General features: G+C 41.3%; 2 protein-coding genes across 4 annotated transcripts in view; both read left to right on the top strand.

Annotated features, from left to right (window-relative positions):
* LOC131355786 (phosphofurin acidic cluster sorting protein 1-like) overlaps positions 1-9,641 on the top strand; it is a 59,532-nt gene extending 49,891 nt beyond the window's left edge. For both annotated transcript variants that reach the window (XM_058394268.1, XM_058394267.1), the window contains exons 18-24: positions 1,792-1,894; positions 2,089-2,131; positions 2,221-2,263; positions 2,380-2,518; positions 3,014-3,252; positions 3,336-3,455; positions 4,273-9,641. In XM_058394268.1, coding sequence (XP_058250251.1) covers positions 1,792-1,894; positions 2,089-2,131; positions 2,221-2,263; positions 2,380-2,518; positions 3,014-3,252; positions 3,336-3,455; positions 4,273-4,391 — 806 coding nt within the window. In that variant the 3' untranslated portion in view covers positions 4,392-9,641. The remainder of the gene's footprint in view (positions 1-1,791; positions 1,895-2,088; positions 2,132-2,220; positions 2,264-2,379; positions 2,519-3,013; positions 3,253-3,335; positions 3,456-4,272) is intronic.
* A 3,941-nt stretch (positions 9,642-13,582) lies between these two features.
* Positions 13,583-23,398, top strand: LOC131355746 (kinesin light chain 2-like). Of its 2 annotated transcripts, none has more exons than XM_058394203.1 (14): positions 13,583-13,962; positions 15,117-15,378; positions 15,969-16,272; positions 16,363-16,579; positions 16,664-16,853; positions 17,429-17,602; positions 17,744-17,843; positions 18,221-18,270; positions 18,834-18,901; positions 18,996-19,104; positions 19,210-19,353; positions 20,268-20,392; positions 20,509-20,566; positions 20,660-23,398. In XM_058394203.1, the coding sequence occupies exons 2-14, from the start codon at positions 15,151-15,153 to the stop codon at positions 20,741-20,743; spliced, it is 1,851 nt and encodes a 616-aa protein (XP_058250186.1). In that variant the 5' UTR covers positions 13,583-13,962; positions 15,117-15,150; the 3' UTR covers positions 20,744-23,398. The 2 variants fall into 2 exon arrangements, with proteins under 2 accessions (XP_058250186.1, XP_058250184.1); XM_058394201.1 differs by having other exon boundaries at positions 15,114-15,378; positions 20,660-23,397.
* Positions 23,399-24,435: the final 1,037 nt, after the last annotated feature.

Genomic DNA, 24,435 nt, shown 5'->3' with positions numbered 1-24,435 from the left:
GCAGCTAAAATCTGAAGGTGTTTATCTTCAACCTCTAAAATTCTGTGTAAGGTTACAAACACACTGAAAGCCAAGACTCATTTTCTATCAGACTCACAGCCTGAAAATCATTCATTTGTTTAAACTGATTGAAAATAAGTCGATTTTCCATTCAGCCAGCAGACTGGAACACCGGTGCACTGGTAAAAATGGTTGCTATGTAAATCCAGTGCTTTTCCTTGACTCGTCTTTTACCGTGGAGAAAAATCAGAGAGCTGAAATCATATCAGTCATCATACAAAGCTAAAGCTGTTATCAGGATGCAGGGAAATGTCTGAACTGCTCACTCAAGCGTGTTTTATTGCTGCCTTCAAGCTGGAAAATGAACAGAAATGTCGTAATTACGAGATGAGTGTCATGATTACAGCTTGGAACTTTTCTTATCCAAACTAATGAAAATATATATTTTACTGCGCTGTCCTTGAATCATTTCAACACGCACCACGTTGTAACCGAGATGTCCACAAGTTCAAGAACTCAATGAATGTCCAAGCTAGGAGATTGGCGGTCAGGTTTTTTTTCCCCTCAAGCTTAGACACAATGGATCAGAGTTTCAGCAAGTGATTGACGACTTCTCTCTTCCTTCTCTGCCTCCATGCTGCCATGTTCATGTTAGACTCAGGTATAAAGGCAGACACCTGACAACCTGCTGACTTGGTCACAAATACAGAGGCTCTGATGTAAACCCCAGACATCAGGCCACAGTGAGCACTTCCTGTTCTTTAGAAGTGACTATAACACATGACCTCTGCTGTGATATCCCACAATGCAGCAATAACAGTGAATTCCTGTGAACATCTGAACTTCTGTGTGGAACATCAGCTCCTTCATAGCGCTCACTCTCAAAGACTTATAAATAGATGAAGATAGTTTGATTGATCTGAACATAATTTTCAGCCTCAAAGCAACCTGATGTGCGCCTCGCTTTCGTGTGTGTACACGCCGGAATAAAAGTCTCACCCCACGCTTCAGTGAACTCCTGAGCTCATAAAGGGTCACCGAGATTTCAGATGATCCCTCTCGTGGATCCAGATTATTAACAGTCGAACGTACCTCATCTTTCCTCACCCGTACCCCAAATTCTCTGCTGTTCTCTGCAACTCTCATTTCACTCAGTCCTGCTCAGAGACGCATGAAATCATCGACCCCAGGATAACTTTCAGTTTCAAGAACAAAACACAAAAGCAGTGGTTGTTCTAGTGACTTTTTTGTGTTTCCCATGCTTTATATTTGCTGTATTATTTGACATTTTTATAAGCAAACTGTTTATTTATTTATCTGTCTATTTATTTATTTATTCATTCATTCATCATTTATTTCGGAGGAATTTTTTATTTATTTGGATTTTTTATTTGTTTATTGCGGATAAATATTTACTTGTTTGTGTATTCATTCATTTATTCATTCATTTAAATTGGTATTAAATTACTTATTGATTATTTATTTTATGGTTACATTTATTTTTAGAATTATTTTCTCTTAGAATTATTTGAAGATTATTTTGCCAAAATTTTGTGCATCTTTCCTTTTGCTGATTTTTGTTTTTAATTCCTTTACAAAACACACAGCCACATTAAAAAATATTAACATTTATTATTATTATTATTATTATTATTATTATTATTTACATATTTTTATTTATTTTTTATTTATTATTATTAATGTTGTGGAAGACATGTGTCTGATTGTGTGACTGATTAGTGACAGACATGAAGGATTGCTGAAGGTCAAACTAACCGTATGTGTGTGTAGACATGTTGGACGTAGGGGGTCGTATCGCCCAGTACATCAGCGGAGCGTCTCTGACCCACCAGCTCCCCATCGCTGAGGCCATGCTGACCTGCAAACACAGGACGTGAGTGAAGCTTCATCACTGCGTCTCTTACACACTTACCTTTTAGAGGAAGAAGAAGAAACAGGCTGCTCTGTAAACAAAGCTAATACGCCATTTAAGCAAATATTTGATCTCTCACTGCAGCTGCAGTTATTTTTTCTCAGTGATGTTTGTTTAATGGTTTTATGGAGTGATCTGATTTCTCTGTGTGTCAGGCGGGAGGAAGATTCCTATCAGAAGTTCATCCCTTTTATCGGCGTAAGTCATCATTACCTGTGCTTTAGCTGATAGGATGATACTGATTGACTGACTCGTACAGTGTTACTGACTCTGAAACCTGTCTACAGGTTGTGAAAGTGGGGCTGATTGAGCCGGGGCAGGCGTCTACAGGTTTGTCATTTTTATAGCTTCATTTTGTTTTATTATTATTATTAACAGATATACAATGATATACAAAGGCTATACAATGAACTGAAATCTGTATTGTTGTCTATTATGGCTTTCAGGTGATGCTGAAGAGGGTGTGTCTGTGAATTTGGCTGTTCCCTCTACGTCTCCGCCCACTCACGGATCCCCAGCCAGTCTTAAAGAGACAGCCACACCCCCTTCCTCACCTTCTATGGGTGCTGTTTTAGCTGTACAGGGGTGAGTGAGTGTGTGCATGTGTTTGCGAGCGAGAGTAAGAAATAGTGTGTGTGTGTGTGTGTGAGAGAGACCTTCAATCCCCAGTCTTGGATGGTGTGTGCAGTGAATCTTTCAAATGGCCGCTTTAAACAAAAGACAAACCCCACAGTTTAACACACGAGTATCAGAAAAGCATGGCTAGACATGACAAATCTTTGGAATAAAAGATATCATGGGTTTTTGGTAGTAATGTTTTAGAAATAAGGAGCTGGATTTGGCTCAAAATAGAGAAATAAACTTAGGGTCATAAACTCAGCTAATGTTAATAGATGCTAATGATGTGTAACATATGAGCTAATGCTTTTTACTTACTTTTTCTCACATGAATCTGTTTCACTTTGTGGTTTCTTCTTGGTAAAACATTGCAGTGTGTTAAGTATGCAGGTTAATGGGCACATATTTAAGAGGGACACCAGAGGATTAACCTGTCCATCTCTTTTGCTGTCTCTGTCCCAGGAGCCCCAGCATGTCTCACGGCGTGGACGCTATCGGTCTGCAGGTGGACTACTGGCTGGCGTCTCTGGCCGAGAAGCGGCGTGAGGGCGAGAGGAGAGACACGGCCTGTAAGAACACTCTGAAGAGCGCCTTCAGGTCCCTGCAGGTCAGCCGTCTGCCTGGAGCCAGCGCCAGCGAACCCCACGCCCCCGTCAACACCATGTCCATGACCGTGGTCACCAAAGAGAAGAACAAGAAAGGTGAGTCAGAGCAGGAGTTTATCTAATCCAGTCAGCTGCAGTGGCTTTCCCCACTTCACCAGATCCCTTCTCTCATTCTCCAGTGCCAACCATTTTCCTGGGGAAGAAGCCAAAAGAGAAGGAGGTGGACTCGAAGAGTCAGGTGATCGAGGGCATCAGTCGCCTCATCTGCTCAGCCAAGCAGCAGCAGACTATCCTGAAAGGTACAGCGCTCCGACACACACACACACACACACACACATACACACACACACACATACACAGCTGGAGAGCCCCAGCACTGTAAACACACAGCACTTTCATTTTCTACATCACACTGTGCTCACATAGCAAACCCCCAGCTGCTGTGATGTTAATACAGATGTGTACATCACTCCAGATGTGAATGTCTTCCTCTGTCCTGCTCCTCACTCTGTGTGAGCAAATGCTGCAGATTCACAGCTGATAAACCACACAGAGAGAAGATTCCAGAAGAAACACAGCGTTTTTCTCCTCTCACATTTTCCCCTGAAAAACAGACACTTCCATCTTCACTCTTTTTTTTACTTCACTACTCTTTTTGTTGCTTTATCCTTTCTTTATCTTTCCTTCTTTTCTCTTTTTATTTCCTCTCATTTTTTTTCTCCTTTTTGTTTTCTTTCTTTTTCTTTATTTTTTAGTTTTTTGGGGGGGATTTTCTTTTTCTTTCTTTCTTTCTTTCTTTATTTCCTATTGTCCTATTTGAATTCTTTTTTTCTTTCTCTTTTCTCTTTTTTCTTTTTCATTTTCTTTATTTATTTCCTAGTGTCTTTTTTGTATTTTCTTTTTCTTTCTTTCTTTCTTTCTTTCTTTCTTTCTTTCTTTCTTTCTTTCTTTCTTTCTCAATTTTTCTTTATTTTCTAGTTTTTTTTGTATTTTCTTTTTCTTTCTTTTTTTTTCCTTCTCTCGCTCTCACTCTTTCTTTTGTCAGTCTGTTTTTGTCTTAATTTCTTTTTCTTTTATCTTCTCACATTAATCTTTCTCCCCCCCCCCTCTCCTCAGTGTCCATTGACGGTGTTGAATGGAACGACGTGAAGTTCTTCCAGCTGGCGGCACAGTGGCCGACGCACGTGAAGTACTTCCCAGTGGGACTGTTCGGTTACAGCAAACCGCCCTCCTAAGAACCGCCCACTCATCCTCTAAGCTCCGCCCCTTCACCCCCCACTGCAGCAGTCACCCCATTGCACACAGCTGTAGCAGGGCTGTAAGAGGGAACCTGCCTAAATGTTCATATCCTTTCAGACAGGAGGTGTGTGGGCTCGCGTGTGGGACGGACGTGTGGGAGTGGCTCAGATGGACTTTATACAGCGCTAGTCACTTTTATTTCCAGAAAGAAAAGTCCTCATGCACCAGTAGTGTGGGACGAGCACAAAAACGGTAGACGCCTTCAGTCTACCAATAATCATATACTTGTTACAGAGCATGATGAAACCAGACAAATCCAAAAAATAATGACCCCCTCACTTGACCTAACGACCCCGTGATCAGAGATTTAACTGAACCAGCAAACGGTGTTGAGCTCTGATCTGCATGTTTTAAACTACGACACCCGCAATCCACTAGAAACGTTAGTGTTATTATGCAACTTATTCTGTACTTGTGCATGTGTTGAGCTGCGCGACGCGTGCAGCTGCAGTTAGCCACTGGAAGCTATGCCTTTTTCCACATCAGTTCAGTTAGAAGCTTAGGATTAGCAGTGAAGTGGTTGCTGTGTTCATGGACTCTGTGAGTTTTCACTTATTTTGTACATAAAGTAGGCTTTTGCGTCTTAGCTTTCAGTTATGAGTAATTACTGAAAAGTGGCCTTTTTAGAACATGTAGCTCAATTAAGGGTTTTATTATTATTATTATTATTATTATTATTATTATTTCCTTTATGAGCCATTTCTCCAAAGATCACACTGGCCAATCCGAATGTAAACCTGACCGAATGTAAAAAAAAAAAAAAAAAAAAAAAAAGTCACAGAAAGTCAGTGTGGTTGCTACGGCAACGACCAGCACGTCATTTATCTCCTGCAAACGCTACATTCTGAGGGGAAACTGCGCTCACATCACGTCACGTCACACACCTCATTTCGGATTTAAGGCTGATGTCCAGCTCGCTCGAAACTGTCCGTCAGCCGGCGCCGCTCTCCCGAGCGTCCTCTGCAGAACGTGCCACATTTTTTTGCTGGGCTGGATCCCCTGATGGTCGTTGAAAGCTATGCACTTTCATTAACGCTCACGCGTATCACACACATTTACTTGTGAAGCACAAAGTCTGAGGTTCATCGAACCCCTTTAACGCAAACCGTGAATGAACAGGATCATTGGCAGTGAGCAAGCAGTCCCTGTCAGTGTAAATGATTCATTTAAAGGGATATTTTCTCTCTCTATCTCACACACACACAAACACACCAGTGTGATTCTTCATCATGAACGTTCACAGTTTGGAAGTGGGAAGATTTTACGGAGCATTAAGCCGGCGCTAGAAGTGAATGAGTGATCACATGACATGTTGATGAAATGCCTCCTCTCGCTTTAAATCTCCGCTGAAAATCCTGAAGCCTGCTCTGCATTCATCCAGGCAAAATATTTGAGCTTGAGAGCTGATTTAAGTGTGTTATTATTTAAAGGTGCATCAGTCAAGACTGTTCATATCAAGTCCAACCGATGTGGGAAACTTGCCTTTCAAACTGGAATTTTAAAAAACCTCTATATATGTATATTATTGTCAGTCGTTTTATAGACACACCCCCTTCACATCCTCTTAAATCATTATACGGAGAAGTTTATGGAGGTGTAACTCTAGATAGTGTTTGGAGGCGGGGCTTTGTGTACATGGGTCGAAATGGGGGCGGGCTCAAAAACAATCCCATTCCGTGCAATTCTAATTCCGTTCAGCTTTGTCCATTTAATCGTTAAGTCTATTTTTTATTAATCTTACCTAATGCACCTTTAAATATTAAATACAGCTTGCTCTTGGTCTCAGGATGCTGGATGTATGTAATCCTGAGAGGCTGATTGTGTTGTGATGATGCACTGGGTACAAGCTACACTACGCAGCGTTATACGCTTTACACTGTACCACTTTTTGGCCTTATTTTGCTTTTGCAGACGAAAATCATGTTCTGTCTGTCAGCTGTTACTCTATACTTACTCTATAGAGTAATTCTTTTCTGGTGTGACAACAGACACTCACCTGAAAGCCACTGATAGGAAGCCGGATTATACAAAAACATACAGGACAAGAGTTTTATTTGAGCAAGCAATCAGTCGCACAGCTGACAGACAGAAAAATCCATAAAACTATGAAATAATAATAATAAACATTTTGTTGTCCAAATCTGAGTAAAATAAACCTATGTCTTGTTCCACTGGCAGATCATTTAGCCTCTTTCTAGAAATCACTGCTAAAAAATGAGCAAAACAGTCTGCTAATAGAACACTTTCAAGCTTCAAAAATATGTCTAGAAATATGTTTAATAATCGTAGTTTATTGGATTATCAGATTCAATATAGTTTAATTTTTCCCAGTGTTTGAAATCAATCATCTTCCAATCATCTTTTGCTCCTACACACAGATTTCTACCTTTTCTTTCGTTTCCCTTCTAAGGAATTGAGCACTCGTTTACGTTAAGCTCCACCGGGTTCTCTGTCCTGATTTGTCATGATCAAGAATCACACGGTGACACGACTGGTGTCTGGTTCAGAGCAGATCCACATCTTAGAGCCGGCGTTTTCAGTGTTACACGTAAAAAGAGCAAAGAACCGACGCTGACTTTCGGTCTGAAATCATGGAGCTCCAGTCTCCCTTTACCTGCTGAGCTGCTACACGCTTAGCGTAACATGCAGCTTCTGCTAAAAGCATGATGGTCTACTTCGTCTAGGACGTGTGTGAGGTGTGCATGTCGGTGTTAGTGATCAAAGTTGTAGTGTGTGAAATGTTCTGAGTGGTGAGTCTTGTGTGTGTGTGTATATGTATGTGTGGTGGTGAGCAGATTCGTGGTGTAAATTTTTGAACAGTATGCGAGACCTGCCGCAGACGCCGGAGGAATTCGGAGGCGAATTTTAAATGCAAAAAAATTCTCAAACTATGAAACACGGCTTTTGTGCTATGCTAGTAGCATAAAAGATGGCGTGAAAAATGATATGTACAGTTGCTTTATAAAGGACTTTTCTGTCTCTTTACGTCTACGGTCTGATCCCGAGTCAAACCGAGGTGTTGTAAAAGTATTACTACAGAAAAGTGTGTTATAGTTTATTCGGCTCAGTATTTTCTGGATGGATGTTAAGCAATAGTGTTTTCTAGCCTTTCTTTTTATTTGGAATAGTCAAGACCTGCTTTATATTAAGGTTCCTGTAACTGACATTATTTATAGCATGAGCTGGGTTTATGGTAGCGTAGTGGTTAAGGTGTTGGACTAGTAATCAGAAGGTTGTAGGTTCAAATCCCCAGGCTGTTGCTGCTGGCTGTTTAACTTTTTATTTGTATAAAATAATGAAATAAAATATATGTCCCGCTGGATAAGGGTGTCGTAAATGTCAGTGTAGTTTATCTTATACCATAGTATTTTTTTTTTTTAAGCTTTCGATTGTGTTTAGGCTTTTAAAGCAAGTCATTCACAGGGATCCTCCAAAGCTGAACCTATTAATAAACAGATTAGAACATAGAACCGTGATAAACCCTAAAAATGTTGGTAACTAAAGAGGAGTAAAGCACAACAAGGTGTGCAGTTATTAGAAAATAATCAGCTTCAGGGAACAAAAATTTATTTAAAACATAGTTGTGTAATTTTTTTTTATTTTTAATGATCTTTCAAATACCTCAAGCTTGGACACTCCTGCTTTAAAAGAAAGCCTGGGCTGGCATGCCGAGAGACACTGGAGCATCTCTTCTAAGCAGACAATTTTATTTTAAGCAGCTAAACTATGAGGAGAATTTCCACCAGATGTTACAAAAGATGCTCCCAAATTAAAAAAAAAAAATCCCTGATTGCACCTTTAATGACGGCTGATGCTGTAAATAAAGTTGGTTGATAGAACCTTGATATCGAGTCACCAAGGATTCATTACACAACACTAGTAATGTACCTGATGATTACGCGCCATATCTATCTAAAATAAATATCCAAAATACGCCGCATGTAAATGACTTTTTGGGTCATGACGCAGCTGTGGCTCATGAATCAGATCAGATCGCTAGTAATTCTGTCTTTCTGCCTGCTGTCATCCCTTCAGGCTCAATTTGGCTTGTAATGAAACATCCCAGGTGGTGCACCAGAGTGTGTTTTTGTATGGAACGTGATTTGTACTTCACGCCGATCGTTTCACATATCGTACGCCGAGATTCTTCCTGCAACATCCTTTAACGGTGAGGATCTTTAATAAGAGGCACACATCCCTTTTAATTTTGTAAATTTAATATATATTGCAATGGGATATTTGATGCTGTTAAGCGCAATGGGAACACCAAGAATGTGAAATGCTGCTGCTTGCAAAAAAAAGAAAAGAAAACAAAAATAGTCTCAGCTGTTACATTTTCTATTCGTGTTTTTTGATGTAATTGTGAAGTATGATCACTTTTACCTGATGTTACCTGTAAAGAAGTGCAGCAGCATTTGAAGAGATGCATTTCACTCAGCTTCACTGCTCCATCATGTTGTTATCGTCTCTCGGTCGAGGTTTTGTGCTCTGATTGTGGACCATGTATGTGCTCTCTCTCTCTCTCTCTCTCTCTCTCTCTGTGTTGTTCAGTCTGTTATGATGCCTGGCTGCATCAGACCCTGATCCAGTCATCGTATCGGTGTTTGGTGTTGACGTGAAAGTTTTATTGTCTGTATCACATGAACAGTATATTTGCAAGGAAAGTTTATTGTGGTTTTTTTGTTTTTTCCACTTGCCTGATTTTTACTAAAGTGATTAGAAGAAAAAGTGACAGCGGCGTATCTCAGTCACTGATCATGAAAACTGCTTCAGTAAATAAGGCCCTGGGTGTCTCAGCCTGATGTTGAGAGAATATTATTCTTGATCTCCACAAGCATTGGTGTGTATCTGGTCTTTGGCTTGCACTAAACCCCGAGGCACAGTGAGGCAATAGATTAGCACTTCGCTGTAGAAGCCGAGCTTGTGGATAAAGAGTATTTTTTTATTTTTTTGCACGTCTTAGTTTGTTTTAGCAATCCTCAGCCACTTGCCTATACAATATCAACAGTGCTTGTACATATTATTAAAAAGTGCTTGTAATATGAACCTGAGTTCTTTTATTGTTATTTTTTTTATTCAACATGTTTTTGTAGTACTGCCTTTTCATGATTTCAGTTGTTGATGGGGTAATGTGTGGGATAAAATTGAAAGTGTTCATTTTTTTAAATAAACACACCTTATTTGTACTCTGCTTTCAGGTTTTTTTTTTTGTGTGTCTGTGTATGAGAGAGAGAGAAAGTGTATAATCTCCTTCTAGACCAAATTTTTCTAAATGTTTCTGAATTTCAGCTGCCAAACTCCAATGTCTCGAAGCTCTTACCCAATTCTACATATGTTCTAATAAGTGAAACATTTTCTTCTTTAAGTTAATAAATTGTTAGTTTTGGGAAGTTACTGTCGAAAAAGAGGAATAAAGCAGGTTTGCTGTTATTAGAATAGAATCTTAAAAAATAATTCTAAATACTAAAATAAAATAATCTTAAAAATAAACTTTACGTAGTAAAAGTAACTCAGCTTGGCATCAGGCAGTATCACACCACTCCACTGATTATTTTACAATTACAGAATGGCCCCGGTGGTACTTATTCCTTACTTAATGGAGGAACTGGGGTCTGTTTTACGGATATTGTGGGCTCGAACAAAACAAATACCTCAAAACAGGGCTCGAACAAAACAGATACCTCAAAACAGGGCTCGAACAAAACAGATACCTCAAAACAGGGCTCGAACAAAACAGATACCTCAAAACAGGGCTCGAACAAAACAGATACCTCAAAACAGGGCTCGAACAAAACAGATACCTCAAAACAGGGCTCGAACAAAACAGATACCTCAAAACAGGGCTCGAACAAAACAGATACCTCAAAACAGGGCTCGAACAAAACAGATACCTCAAAACAGGGCTCGAACAAAACAGATACCTCAAAACAGGGCTCGAACAAAACAGATACCTCAAAACAGGGCTCGAACAAAACAGATACCTCAAAACAGGGCTCGAACAAAACAGATACCTCAAAACAGGGCTCGAACAAAACAGATACCTCAAAACAGGGCTCGAACAAAACAGATACCTCAAAACAGGGCTCAAACAAAACAGATACCTCAAAACAGGGCTCAAACAAAACAGATACCTCAAAACAGGGCTCAAACAAAACAGATACCTCAAAACAGGGCTCAAACAAAACAAATACCTCAAAACAGGGCTCAAACAAAACAAATACCTCAAAACATGGCTCAAACAAAACAAATACATCAAAACAGGGCTCAAACAAACAAGTACCTCAAAACAAATACCTCAAAAAACGGCTCAAACAAAACAAGTACCTCAAAACAGGGCTCAAACAAACAAGTACCTCAAAACAGGGCTCAAACAAAACAAATACCTCAAAAAATGGCTCAAACAAAACAAGTACCTCAAAACAGAGCTCAAACAAAACAAATACCTCAAAACATGGCTCAAACAAAACAAATACCTCAAAACATGGCTCAAACAAAACAAATACCTCAAAAAACGGCTCAAACAAAACAAATACCTCAAAACAGGGCTCAAACAAAACAAATACCTCAAAACAGGGCTCAAACAAACAAATACCTCAAAACAGGGCTCAAACAAACAAATACCTCAAAACATGGCTCAAACAAAACAAGTACCTCAAAACATGGCTCAAACAAAACAAATACCTCAAAACAGGGCTCAAACAAAACAAGTACCTCAAAACAGGGCTCAAACAAAACAAATACCTCAAAAAACGGCTCAAACAAAACAAGTACCTCAAAACAGGGCTCAAACAAACAAGTACCTCAAAACAGGGCTCAAACAAAACAAATACCTCAAAACAGGGCTCAAACAAAACAAATACCTCAAAACATGGCTCAAACAAAACAAGTACCTCAAAACAGGGCTCAAACAAAACAAATACCTCAAAAAACGGCTCAAACAAAACAAGTACCTCAAAACAGGGCTCAAACAAAACAAATACCTCAAAAAACGGCTCAAACAAAACAAGTACCTCAAAACAGGGCTCAAACAAACAAGTACCTCAAAACAGGGCTCAAACAAAACAAATACCTCAAAACAGGGCTCAAACAAAACAAATACCTCAAAACAGGGCTCAAACAAAACAAATACCTCAAAAAACGGCTCAAACAAAACAAGTACCTCAAAACAGGGCTCAAACAAACAAGTACCTCAAAACAGGGCTCAAACAAACAAATACCTCAAAACAGGGCTCAAACAAATACCTCAAAACATGGCTCAAACAAAACAAGTACCTCAAAACAGGGCTCAAACAAAACAAATACCTCAAAAAACGGCTCAAACAAAACAAGTACCTCAAAACAGGGCTCAAACAAAACAAATACCTCAAAAAACGGCTCAAACAAAACAAGTACCTCAAAACAGGGCTCAAACAAACAAGTACCTCAAAACAGGGCTCAAACAAAACAAATACCTCAAAAAACGGCTCAAACAAAACAAGTACCTCAAAACAGGGCTCAAACAAACAAGTACCTCAAAACAGGGCTCAAACAAAAAAATACCTCAAAACATGGCTCAAACAAAACAAATACCTCAAAACATGGCTCAAACAAAACAAGTACCTCAAAACAGGGCTCAAACAAAAAAATACCTCAAAACATGGCTCAAACAAAACAAATACCTCAAAACATGGCTCAAACAAAACAAGTACCTCAAAACAGGGCTCAAACAAAACAAATACCTCAAAACAGGGCTCAAACAAAACAAGTACCTCAAAACAGGGCTCAAACAAACAAGTACCTCAAAACAGGGCTCAAACAAAACAAATACCTCAAAACATGGCTCAAACAAAACAAATACCTCAAAACAGGGCTCAAACAGAACTGAATGGTCGTGCTCTGAACTGTATGTAACCCTTTCCAGAAGAGTATTTATAACAGTGAAACTGGAATGGGAAGTTCAACAACAAGCATATGGGTGTTACTCTCAGGTGTCCACAAACTTATAGTGTATATACATTATATTGCCAAAAGTTTTGGGACACCTCTCCACAATCATTGAATTCAGGGGTTGGGCTTGGCCCCTTAGTTCCAGTGAAAGAAAATTTTAATGCTTCATCATACCAAGACGTTTTGGACAATTTCATGCTCCCAACTTTGTGGGAACAGTGTGGGGATGACCCCTCCCTGTTCCAACATGACTGTACACCAGTGCACAAAGCAAGGTCCATAAAGACATGGATGAGTGAGTTTGATGTGGAGGAACTTAACTGTCCTGCACAGAGTCCTGACCTCAACCTGATAGAACACCTATGGGATGAATTAGGGTGGAGACTGTGAGCCAGACTAAAACCGGGATGTCTGCCTTTACATGCACATGAATGTAATATGGGGTTGACCCGCCCTTTGCAGCTATAACAGCTTCAACTCTTCTGGGAAGGCTTTATGTTTATGGGAATTTTTGACCATTCCTCTAGAAGCACATTTGTGAGGTCAGACACTGATGGTGGACAAGAAGGTCTGGCTCACAGTCTCCGCTCTAATTCATCCCAAAGGTGTTCTATCAGGTTGAGGTCAGGACTCTGTGCAGGCCAGTCAAGTTCCTCCACACCAAACTCTCTCATCCATGTCTTTATGGACCTTGCTTTGTGCACTGGTGTGCAGTCATGTTGGAACAGGAAGGGGTCATCCCCAAACTGTTCCCACAAAGTCGGGGGCATGAAATTGTCCAAAATGTCTTGGTATGATGAAGCATTAAGAATTCCTTTCACTGGCACTAACCCCTGATAAACAACAACCTGAATATAATGATATGGAGGGGTGTCCCAAAACTTTTGGTCATTGTGTGAACCAAGTGTGCTAATAATAAACAAAAACAACCTTTTTAATAAATAAATAAATAAATGTTAGGACACTCTGATTTTTCATAATAATCACTTGTCAAGGGGAAAAAGTAAAAAGACAATAGATTTAGCTTTGTGTGTGTTGACAGAAATAACGGTCACCAGATGGTGGCTTGATCAAGTGTGTGTTGAGTGTGTGTGTTGAGTGTGTGTGTGTGTGTGTGTGTTGAGTGTGTGTGTGTGTGTGTGTGTGTGTTGGGGGGGGCTTTCGGTGACGCCACGCCGCGTTGGATTGTGGGAGCCGCTTGGCAGCAAACAGCCATTTTCAGTTATCAGGGTCTGTCAGTCTCACTAGAAGTGCCGAGAAGCGTCTGCGCTACCGTGTTTTATTATTATTATTATTATCATTATAACTATAAAACGTCATTGAGGATGGATGGAAGGAAAGCTGTAGGTTCTCAGGGTTAAAGGTGTGCTCTTTATGAGCTGAAGTAGTGTTAGTGAGTGGATAATAAACGGTTCCAGAGCCGGAGGATGCTTCAGCAGGACTGCGCTGCTGCTCTTCACTCCAGCAGGATTTAAATACGGGCTGGCTTTTTTACCTGAAACCGATTTATTTTTGCGACATATTCAAAACTGTTAGCTTAGCCTCTCCATCCTCGGAAACACCCTTACCGGAGCGGAGAAGGTAAATATAGGAATAAATCGGTGCTAACTAGCTGTAGTGTTTGTTAGCTTGAAGCATCTAAACCTTGGTACTGGTCTGATTTAAACCGGTGTTTATATTGTGTGATCGTGTAGCTTTAAGGCTAAAAACATTAGCTAGTCTAATATATATATACCTATAGCTTGACTGATACATTTCTTATGCTTAGGGTTGCATCTTATCTTGCTAATGATATCTATATTCATAATTTCCAGACAGTGTCAGTGATTATATCAGATGAATAAATGAAAGCACTGTGTTTTGTTTCTGACTCTGTGGCCTGATGCGCCACGGTCACCTTCATTCATCCTATAATGCATTATCTCTCTATTCCCATCTCATCTTTTCCTCCCTCTGAGGGTCACATCAGGTTATAGAAGTTTTAAATCCAGGTAAGGAGTGTGATGTGAGGTGTAAAAAAAGGTGCGATTGTGTGATTGCGGTTCAGCATCTTGCTGCATTGCAGGGTGTGGGGATGGAGGCAGCAGGGAGACACCTAGCGGCTGAAGAGAGAAGCGCAGCTCTAAAGGGGACTGTTTATTTTCTTTGCAAATTCTGCTTACTCAGGATCTCAGTGGTGGTTTGCACATTTGCCTCCGCTAGAATTCTTGCATGCGTTGCATTGTAGCTCTTCTCAGCCACAGAGCTGAGAGCTGACTCTCTGGCGTCAACATGGAGGTGTCAGTGGTCACTGATCCGCTGAGTGTGTTTCCGAGGCCACTACACATGGACGTTGCCACGGAAATGCTGTCATCACTCAGGGAGGAGACTGATGATGATGATGATGTAACATATCCCTTAATCAATTCCTGACATTCAGTCTTCTGGATTCATGGTTTCCTCCAATCCTTTATGCTTTAAAACGCCTGATGTGAACAGGCTCAGAATTTCATTAGAGTTTATTACAGAGTCATGTTCATTTTGAAAGGATGTTCCCCAGAGGACACACAATCTAATTGTCACAGCAGGGGGAAATTTGATACGAGCATCACTGGATGAAATTTAATTTAAGCATAAAAAAAAAAAAAAAAGATATGTTCAGGATATATGAAAAATGCTTAAAGCTTCTTTGCAGTGTGTTTAGGAGGTATAGATTTATACCTTTGTCCTCTCTCTTCCTGTTGTCCTTCCAGCAGCTGTTTGTGATTGTGAGCGGAGCATTCTCGGGCGATGTCCACTATGGTGTACCCAAGGGAGGAGGCTCTGGAGCGGCTGAGTCAGGATGAGATTGTGTTGAACACGAAGGCGGTGATGCAGGGGCTAGAGACACTGCGGGGCGAACACGCTCAGCTCCTCAACTCCCTGCTGGACTGCACTCCACCTCCCGCCGCACAGGAGAAATCTGGTCTGCTCCGCAAGAGTCTGGAGGCTATTGAGCTGGGCCTGGGGGAGGCACAGGTAAACCCACTGAGCTTTCAGACACTCCCTCTCTATCTCTTTGTCTCTCTCTCTCTCTCCTTCTCTCTCTCTCTCTCTTATACTTTCTTTTTCTTTCAGTTCAATTTTAATTCACCTCACTTTAAAGGTTTGCTTTATTTGCATGGCAAATATTATCATTTGTATTGGAAAGCTTGGATACAGGCTTTGGGAAGAGATCAGAATTTATTTACAAAATTAATTAAATCTTCTGATCTGTTCCCAAAGCCTTCATTCTCGCTTGCTTATGTATTTTGTGTCTCTGTCTCTTTGTCTCTCTCTCTCTCTCTCTCTCTCTCTCTCGCTCTCTCTCTTTCTACCTCTCTAATTCTTTATGTGCATCGTGACTCAAACGGACTGTCAGTGATACCCACATTGGGAGAAGGAACAAAGAGTCATGGACACTGGATAGCAATTGTCTTAATTTGATTTGTGTGAGCTCCTTCTTGAATGAACAGCTCAATACTTCACCATGCAGCAGCTGCTAGCTTTTTCCTACATGCTTAACGGACTGTTTTATATGGGGTTTCTTAATATAACCAGGTGAAGGTCAGTGCTTTTGTTCTCTGCAGGTGATCATCGCACTGTCTGGTCACCTGAGCGCTGTGGAGTCAGAGAAGCAGAAGCTGCGGGCTCAGGTGCGTCGTCTGTGCCAGGAGAACCAGTGGCTGCGGGACGAGCTGGCCAGCACCCAGCACAAGCTGCAGAAGAGCGAGCAGAATGTGGCCCAGCTCGAGGAGGAGAAGAAACACCTCGAGTTCATGAACCAGATACGCAAGTTCGACGATGACGCCACACCCTCAGAGGACAAACCCGGAGATAAAGAAAAGGACAATCTGGACGATCTGTTCCCCAATGAAGATGATCATGGGCCAGGTGATGGAGGGTGTGAAACAGTAAAAACCTGAGCTGATTAAACATGAAAGATAAATCGTGTTAACGATTTGTTTGTGTTTTGTGTTTCAGCCCAGCGCAGTGGTGAGGTTGCAGCACAGCAGGGAGGATACGAGATCCCAGCTCGGCTCAGGACGCTGCACAACCTGGTGATCCAGTACGCTTCTCAGGGTAGGTACGAGGTGGCCGTGCCGCTCTGCAAACAAGCTCTGGAGGACTTGGAGAAGACCTCGGGCCACGACCACCCCGACGTTGCCACCATGCTCAATATCCTGGCTCTCGTCTACAGGTCAGGACAGCGTGGGTAATGTTGCATGTCATGTCAAAACACGATTCTTTATCAGGAAAGAATAATCGGCTTTACTTTGTGCAGGGATCAGAATAAGTACAAAGAGGCAGCTCACCTCCTGAACGACGCTCTGGCAATCCGTGAGAAGACTCTTGGGAAGGATCACCCCGCCGTAGCCGCCACCCTCAACAACCTGGCCGTGCTGTATGGCAAGAGGGGCAAATACAAGGAAGCAGAACCTCTGTGCAAGAGGGCGCTGGAGATCAGGGAGAAGGTACGGCATCACACAGCATGACCAATCAGATCAGTTCCTTCCTCCTTTTTATTTAGGGCAGGTCACAGTCAAATATGAATGTAGAAAATGTGATCAGATTTACACCACAGTGACCTTTATCTGAAACCAGAAAGAAAGTTCTCTTGGTATACAAATCATGAATTGTATTCAGCTCTGTATTTAACTAGAAATATATTTCTGTATCTCATATCACAAGCTAATATATCAAAGATGTGAATACAGGCATCTAGATATATGCACATGTGCAGCACAGGTCAGATAGTGCTGGAAAAGATGAAATATTCCTCCCTCTATCGAGACATACCTTTATTGTTCTTCCCAGAAACTTGTATCCAGCCACAGCTACTTTATTATGCAGTCTGATAAGAGGAAGAATCTGAATTCCCCAGTTTTCTCACACCATGAGTATGGTGCTCAGAAATGGACTGGCATCCCATTCACTGTGTATATTTCCCTCACCTCAGCCAAAAGACAGCCATTTCATTGTAGAGTAAATGATTTAGAAAGTCTAAACAGATGTGCCCTTGTTATTTTGTTTTTGTGAATGTTGACAGGTTTTGGGGAAGTTCCACCCCGATGTGGCTAAGCAGCTGAATAACCTGGCGCTGCTGTGTCAGAACCAGGGAAAGTACGAGGAGGTGGTGTACTACTACAGCCGTGCACTGGAAATCTACGAGAGCAAGCTGGGGGCAGACGACCCCAATGTGGCCAAGACCAAAAACAACCTGGTGAGACCACAGGATATTTCCTTGCCAATTTTTTAATGCAGGTCCAATATTAAACAGGACAGTCTTGTTTCAGCGTTCAGTACACAATTTTGTTGAATAGGAAAATGTGAAGGAATCCTTCTCTGCTCTTTGCCTTGTTAGGCCACATGCTACTTGAAACAGGGCAAGTTCAAGGACGCCGAGGCGCTCTACAAGGAGATCCTGACCCGCGCTCACGAGAAGCAGTTCGGCTCGGTGAACAGTGAGTGGCTTTCCCTTTCTCCGCTCACAATAAGCCGCTGCATTACAGCCAGTGTGGAGAAAGCTGCGGGGAGTTGTTTCTCAGGGGGATTGTGGACCTAATCCTGTGCAATTTAACGCACAAATGAGCTTAAAGTTTCTGCCGGCCACATGAGAAACCTTAAAGCCAATTAGAAGTCAATGATCTGACCCTTATTTTACACAGTCAGCTACACAGACAAGCTTATTACAGTAACGCTACAACACAAAGGCTTTCTGTTTACACACACACACTAATCACAGAGACTGTAATAATCTACACAGAACTCATTATTGGATGGATCACAGGATAGATAACATGTATAATTCATCATCTCCATTGTTTTGTTTTTCCTCTAGATGACAACAAGCCCATATGGATGCATGCAGAAGAGAGAGAGGAGAGTAAGGTGAGGTGAAGGGAATATCCAGCACTCATAAGCACACCTGAAACACGCTGCTCAGGCCACAATGCAAACCTCAGGCTTCAGCGTGATGCCTTTTTATATTGAATCAGCACCGTGTCTGATATTATACAAATAAATGTAGTTGATATATTGTACTGTACTGGTATCATTATAAATGGTGCCACTAGAAAATGTTGTGATTTGTCCTGCTGGAATTAGATGATTTTGTGTAAAATAATAATATAAAAATAAAATAATATATATAAAAATGTCTTAAATATTTGTGAGATTTTTAACATTTTTTTAACCTTTTACATATCAAATATTTTATTATAAAATAAAGAAACATATACATACATACATACATATATAAATAAATAAAGAATATTTTTCTAGTTGATGAGCAAAAATTTTTTATTTTATTTATTTTTATTTCTACAATATTGTAGAAATGTTATTAACAATCAAAAAATATTCAAAAATATTTTTGCTCATCAGCTAGATGAATATTCTTTTTTTAATTTTTTTTTAATTTAAAATTATTATTTTTATTTTTTATGTAACAGGGCAAGAAGATGGACTCCACTCCTTATGGAGAGTATGGCAGCTGGTACAAGGCCTGCAAGGTGGACAGGTGAGAGATCATTCACAAGCCTGCGTGAAGTTTTCTTTCCTGTTTATTAACACATGAGCTGTGTGCTGAGGAGTCTTCTCTCTGCTGCCTGCAGTCCCACAGTCACTAACACACTGAGGAGCCTGGGGGCGCTGTATCGCAGACAGGGTAAGCTGGAGGCTGCAGATACTCTGGAGGAGTGTGCTACAAAGAACCGAAAACAGGTACTTGTGTACGGGATTTACTTTTATTAATATATATATATATATATATATATATATATATACCAAAGCATTGTAGCAATATACTAAAAAATATATACATTGTAGGGCATAGATGCGATGAACCAGAGTAAGGTGGTGGAGCTGCTGAAGGACGGCACCCCTGCTGGAGATAAGCGACATAGCAGAGAGGGGCTGAATGGCTCCGGAGGTCCTCGGGAATCTGAAGGAGACGAGGCAGAGTGGAGCGGGGTGTGCACGCATGCGTTATCTTTATATTCTGTCTCTGCTCCCAGCTTAACGAAACAACACTGGCGGTTTCTCCGAACATTAAAATGTCATCTAAGAAAAGAGAAATTGGTTAAAAACGGTAGAGCAGTCTAAACAGGCTACATACACCAATCAGGCATAACATTATGAGCAGTGAGAGGTGAAGTGAATAACACTGATTAACTCCTCATCTCCTTATCAATTAGGCAGCAAGTGAACATTTTGTTTTGATGTGTTAGAAGCAGGAAAAATGGACAAGCGTAAGGATTTGAGCGAGTTTGACAAGGGTTAGATGACTGGATCGGAGCATCTCCAAAACTGCAGCTCTTGTGGGGTGTTCCCGGTCTGCAGTGGTCAGTATCTCTCAAAAGTGGTCCAAGGAAGGAACAGTGGTGAACCGGCGACAGGGTCATGGGGGCCAAGGCTCATTGATGCACGAGGGGAGCGAAGGCTGGCCCGTGTGATCCGATCCAACAGTTGAGCTACTGTTGCTCAGATTGCTGAAAAAGTTAATGCTGGTTCTGCTATAAAGGTGTCAGAATACACAGTGAATGACGGGTCAGGGCTGTTTTGGACCAACACAATATTAGGCACGTGGTCATAATGTTATGCCTGGTCAGTGTATAGTTGCATATTCATTACATAGGATTCACCCATGTATTGCACACTGTGATCACAGATCATTTCCTGTGTTATTGGTATTATTAAAGCAAGTGGCATTGTGTTGTATTATTCATCTTCACTGTAAGAATATGTAGCAAGATGATATAATCTGGAAAGAGCCATGTCTTTGGTTATTTACACCTTAACTAAGGGTTTATTGTGCACCTGAGAGTCACGTGGTGAGATTTCAGAGAGAGTTATTAATCTTGAGTTTGCCCTTCTGCCCTCTGCAGGACGGGAGCGGCTCTCTGCGGCGCAGCGGCTCCTTCGGGAAGATCCGAGATGCTCTGAGACGTAGCAGCGAGATGCTGGTGAAGAAACTGCAGGGCAGCGGCCCACAGGAACCACGCAACCCGGGGTGAGGAAGAATGAGTCGGGGATTAACCGTCCACTCGCCATGATTCGTTTATCAATTTTGATTTAAAGGGTTGTCTTAGGTATTTATTTATTTATTTATTTGTATTATGTATTTAGGATGAAAAGAGCAAGCTCTTTGAACTTCCTCAACAAGAGTGTAGAGGAGACCTCGCAGGTGAGCATGTGCACTCACACACACACACACACACACACAATTTATCAATGTTTTGCAAACATACATTCTCTCTCTCTCTTTTTTTTTGTAAAGGATGTAAACACTGGCCTATCAGAATGTCGAGGACTGAGCACCAGCAACGTGGACCTCTCAAGACGAAGCTCCCTGATTGGTTAGAGAGTGTGGTTGGGGTTATTAAAGAGGGACGGAGCAAAGCAGACAGTCTGTTGCATTCAAATCGGAATACGTATTTATTTATATTTTTGTTCCAGCATTTTTATTAGTCTTTAACGTGCCAGCTGGTGTGCTCCCAAACAGCTGTGTCTGCTTTGCTTTGTTAAACTGCACTGATCAGACTATTAACACACAGCAGGTAGATAGGGATAGAGTTACAGTTCAATACGCAGTGCGGACTGGCTCGAGTCTTTCAGTCCACACGCCAGCCTGTTTCCCTGAACATCACCACACACTGTTAATGCAATACAGCATGCTGCTTTCTACACTGGATGTGTTTCTGCATTCGAGACAAATCTCAGAGACATGGCATGGTTTCAACAAAGTTACTCACCATATAAGGAACCTTAATATGTGTAACTGCAAGCATTAACTTTAATTATCTGTCATGAGAATGTTACGTACTCGAGCTCATGGAGGCCGCACAGCTGGTCAAGAGTGGTATGAATGATCGATCGATCGATTTTGTCATCTATTAGAATGGAAAACTACCTTTTTTTATTATTATTATTATTATTATTATTTATTTATTTAAAGCGTCTCCGCTCTGAAATGAACAGACAGTTGTGGTAGAGGTATAGCCTCACTTTTTGCCTTTTTTTTTTCCTCCCCCCTCTTCTGTATATACAGGATTAACTTATTGAAATTGTCGTTTCCTTCTTTGTAAATGCCCCTCATGGTTTTTGTTTACATAGCAGGAAGTAGGTGAATCTCCGGAGAGCAAATCCTACTCTCTACAGAAGTGAACACTGGGCTTTGTTGCATGTGTGTGAACAGAAGAGCTCTCGCTCTAGCTGCTCTTTACGCTGATACTGAAACTGGACCCAAGTCTCGATTATTCCGATGTTTATCCTTTCATTTCTTGCTGCCGTTTTAATGTACAGGATGACAGTAGAGAGTTTGTATATACATGTGCGTGTGTGTATTTGTGCTTCAGAGTAGAGTCCGGCGCCTCTCGTCGCTCGTCTGTTAGTCTGTAGGTGAATTTCTATGCTCTGAACACTGAGTGATCTCCGATTAGAACAAATCTTCATGCTCACGATCATTTAACATTCAGTTATTTATGTATTATTTATGAGCCAGTACAGAGGAGTGCTACACTGTTGGCTGATGTTGTGTTGTGGTTGTCAGGCACACAGTAGGGTTATTTTTCCCTGCTCTGTCACCTGAGTCCTGGATGTAACTGAACGGTTTTGCAGTAAGTAGGGGAATGGCTTTATTTATTTTTTTTTAAAGGTGCAGTTTGTAAAAAATGGGGTTTTTTTTTGCCCTACTAGTTGAAAAAATTCTAGGATACATGTGATATGTAAGAATATGGTGGCTTAGCACCTCAAGGGTTTGCCTCTGACCCTTGCATTTAAGGTTTCCTCTCCCTGTCCACAGATATGTGTGTGTGTGTGTGTTTGTGTGTGTGTGCGTGCATCATTGTAACCTGCAGTAGGTTGGCACCCCTGGGATAGGTTAACCCTGTGTAGGATAAGCGCTACAGAAAATAGATAGATGAATGAAAGGATATAATACAAGTCCTGAAATTGTGTAGGGGCGGGACAAAGCACAGCGTGGCCCCGCCCCCTCCTAAGGTTTGCATGGTGTACATAGTGTCATACTACAGTGTTCCAATCTGAACTGTTTGTTAACTGTATCTCTAACTTCATATCACAGGATTATATCGATGCACTTGTGCAAAAAAAAAGTTATGGTTGCTATAGTAACAGCTTATTCACAGGGACTTGTATAGCAGACCTGATCTAATCTACATAATCTAAGGCTAGTGATAAACGCTGTTTAATAAAGAAGGGCTTCGTAATTGTCGGCTCCGGTGTAGTTTTGTGTGACATTTATGAAAGAAGTCTCCAGTGTCAGTAAATTTTCCTCCATGGTAAAAGGCTTCGGGGATTTTCAGAGTTGGGATTTGTTTTGTTTGTTTTATTAAACCTACAAAAGGGAACAAAATAGAGGCTGATGAAATCTGTGTTCAGTTCCCCTCATAGCCAGCAGAGGGCACTAAATTTAACGTACAAACTGCTCCTTTAAACACACATCCATCTGATTTTGTTTGTGCAGAATGATGTAGGAGTGTAGGTACTGAAGGTAGAGAGGATGTTTACTCTGGGTAGGTGACGCTGTTTAAAATGAATGTAGGAAGCGGAATGGAAAAAAAAAAAACAACTTTGTGCTGTGATACAAACAGACTGTCAGCTGTGGAAACATTTCATTCACTGTGTTTCATGGCTTCACACATGGATTGTGGATAGGTTTGTAACTGTAGGCGTGCCGATCGGGCAGATCAGGAAACTAGTGTAGCACTTAAGAGTGTGTTGATGCTGCAAAAAGCTTTAACCCCGCCCACTCACCATCACCCTCCAGTGTAATTGTGCCTGAGATTTATGACTTCCTTTGATTAGTGATCTCTCTCTCTCTCTGTGCCTCTGTCTCCCTCTCCCTCTCTCTCTCTCTCTCACTCTCTCTGTGCCTCTGACACTTTCTCCCTCTCTCTCTCTCTCTCTCTCTCTCTGCCTCTGACACTCCCTCTGCCTCTCTCTCCCTCTCTCTGTGCCTGTCTCCCTCTCTCTCTCTCTCTCTCTCTCTGACACACTCTCTCTCTCTCTCTCTCTCTCTCTCTCTCTCTCTCTGCCTCTGACACTCTCTCTCTCTCTCTCTCTCTCTCTCTGCGTCTGACACACTCTCTCTCTCTCTCTGCCTCTGACACTCTCTCTCTCTCTCTCTCTCTCTCTCTCTCTCTGCCTCTGACACTCTCTCTCTCTCTCTCTCTCTGCCTCTGACACTCTCTCTCTCTCTCTCTCTCTGCGTCTGACACACTCTCTCTCTCTCTCTCTGCCTCTGACACTCTCTCTCTCTCTCTCTCTCTCTCTCTCTCTCATCTGTGTTAGTACAGGCTAACTGCAACAAGGCTGCCTGCCTGCTATTGCCCTAATACCATATTGTGATCATGTTACAGCATCAGTATCATCAAAACACAAACGTGAATCCTAATGGATCAGATGATTGTTTTCCTCAATATTGAAATCGCAATACTAAAACAGCCTCATTGCATTGTTAACCTATATTCCTGTTAATCGGAATAACACACTCCTAGTCATTTTAGATTGAATGATTTAATTCACTCCAACACAATTACTCTCTAATTATAATGAAATCCTCTAGTGTTCACTAAATAGCTGAGCTCACATATACTGCAGTCAAGTTCTATTTAATCTGGAAGTTGTGGTTATGAATCACTGTGCAGCCCTACTCCCTAGATTGCATAATCATAAAAATCTAATCTTAATCTTGTAATCATTATAAACCAACGACTGACAGTGTAGCCATGTTGTAAAGTGCAGGCGTATCACAAAGTCTCCCGTGAATCACTGATGACGCGGCTACAGGACGGCTGTTTATCAGACACACTACAAAACTGACATCTGCTCATCTGCAATGTGCAGCTTTAGAATGTGTTCCTGCTGGTTTAATGTGGTTGGGGTGAGGGTGGGGGTGTTGGTGGTGGTGGTTTTGGGGCAATCTGATGTAAAACATTCAAAAGAAATAAAACCTCTCACTTTTCAAACCAATTTGATGTGATTCTGATTTTTTTCTAATAATCAAACACTTCCTGATCTGAGGATCCGGAGCTT

The sequence above is a fragment of the Hemibagrus wyckioides genome, linkage group LG07 (assembly GCF_019097595.1).
Source record: "Hemibagrus wyckioides isolate EC202008001 linkage group LG07, SWU_Hwy_1.0, whole genome shotgun sequence".
Classification (NCBI taxonomy): Eukaryota; Metazoa; Chordata; class Actinopteri; order Siluriformes; family Bagridae; genus Hemibagrus; species Hemibagrus wyckioides.
This window is presented reverse-complemented; position numbering and strand designations above follow the sequence as displayed.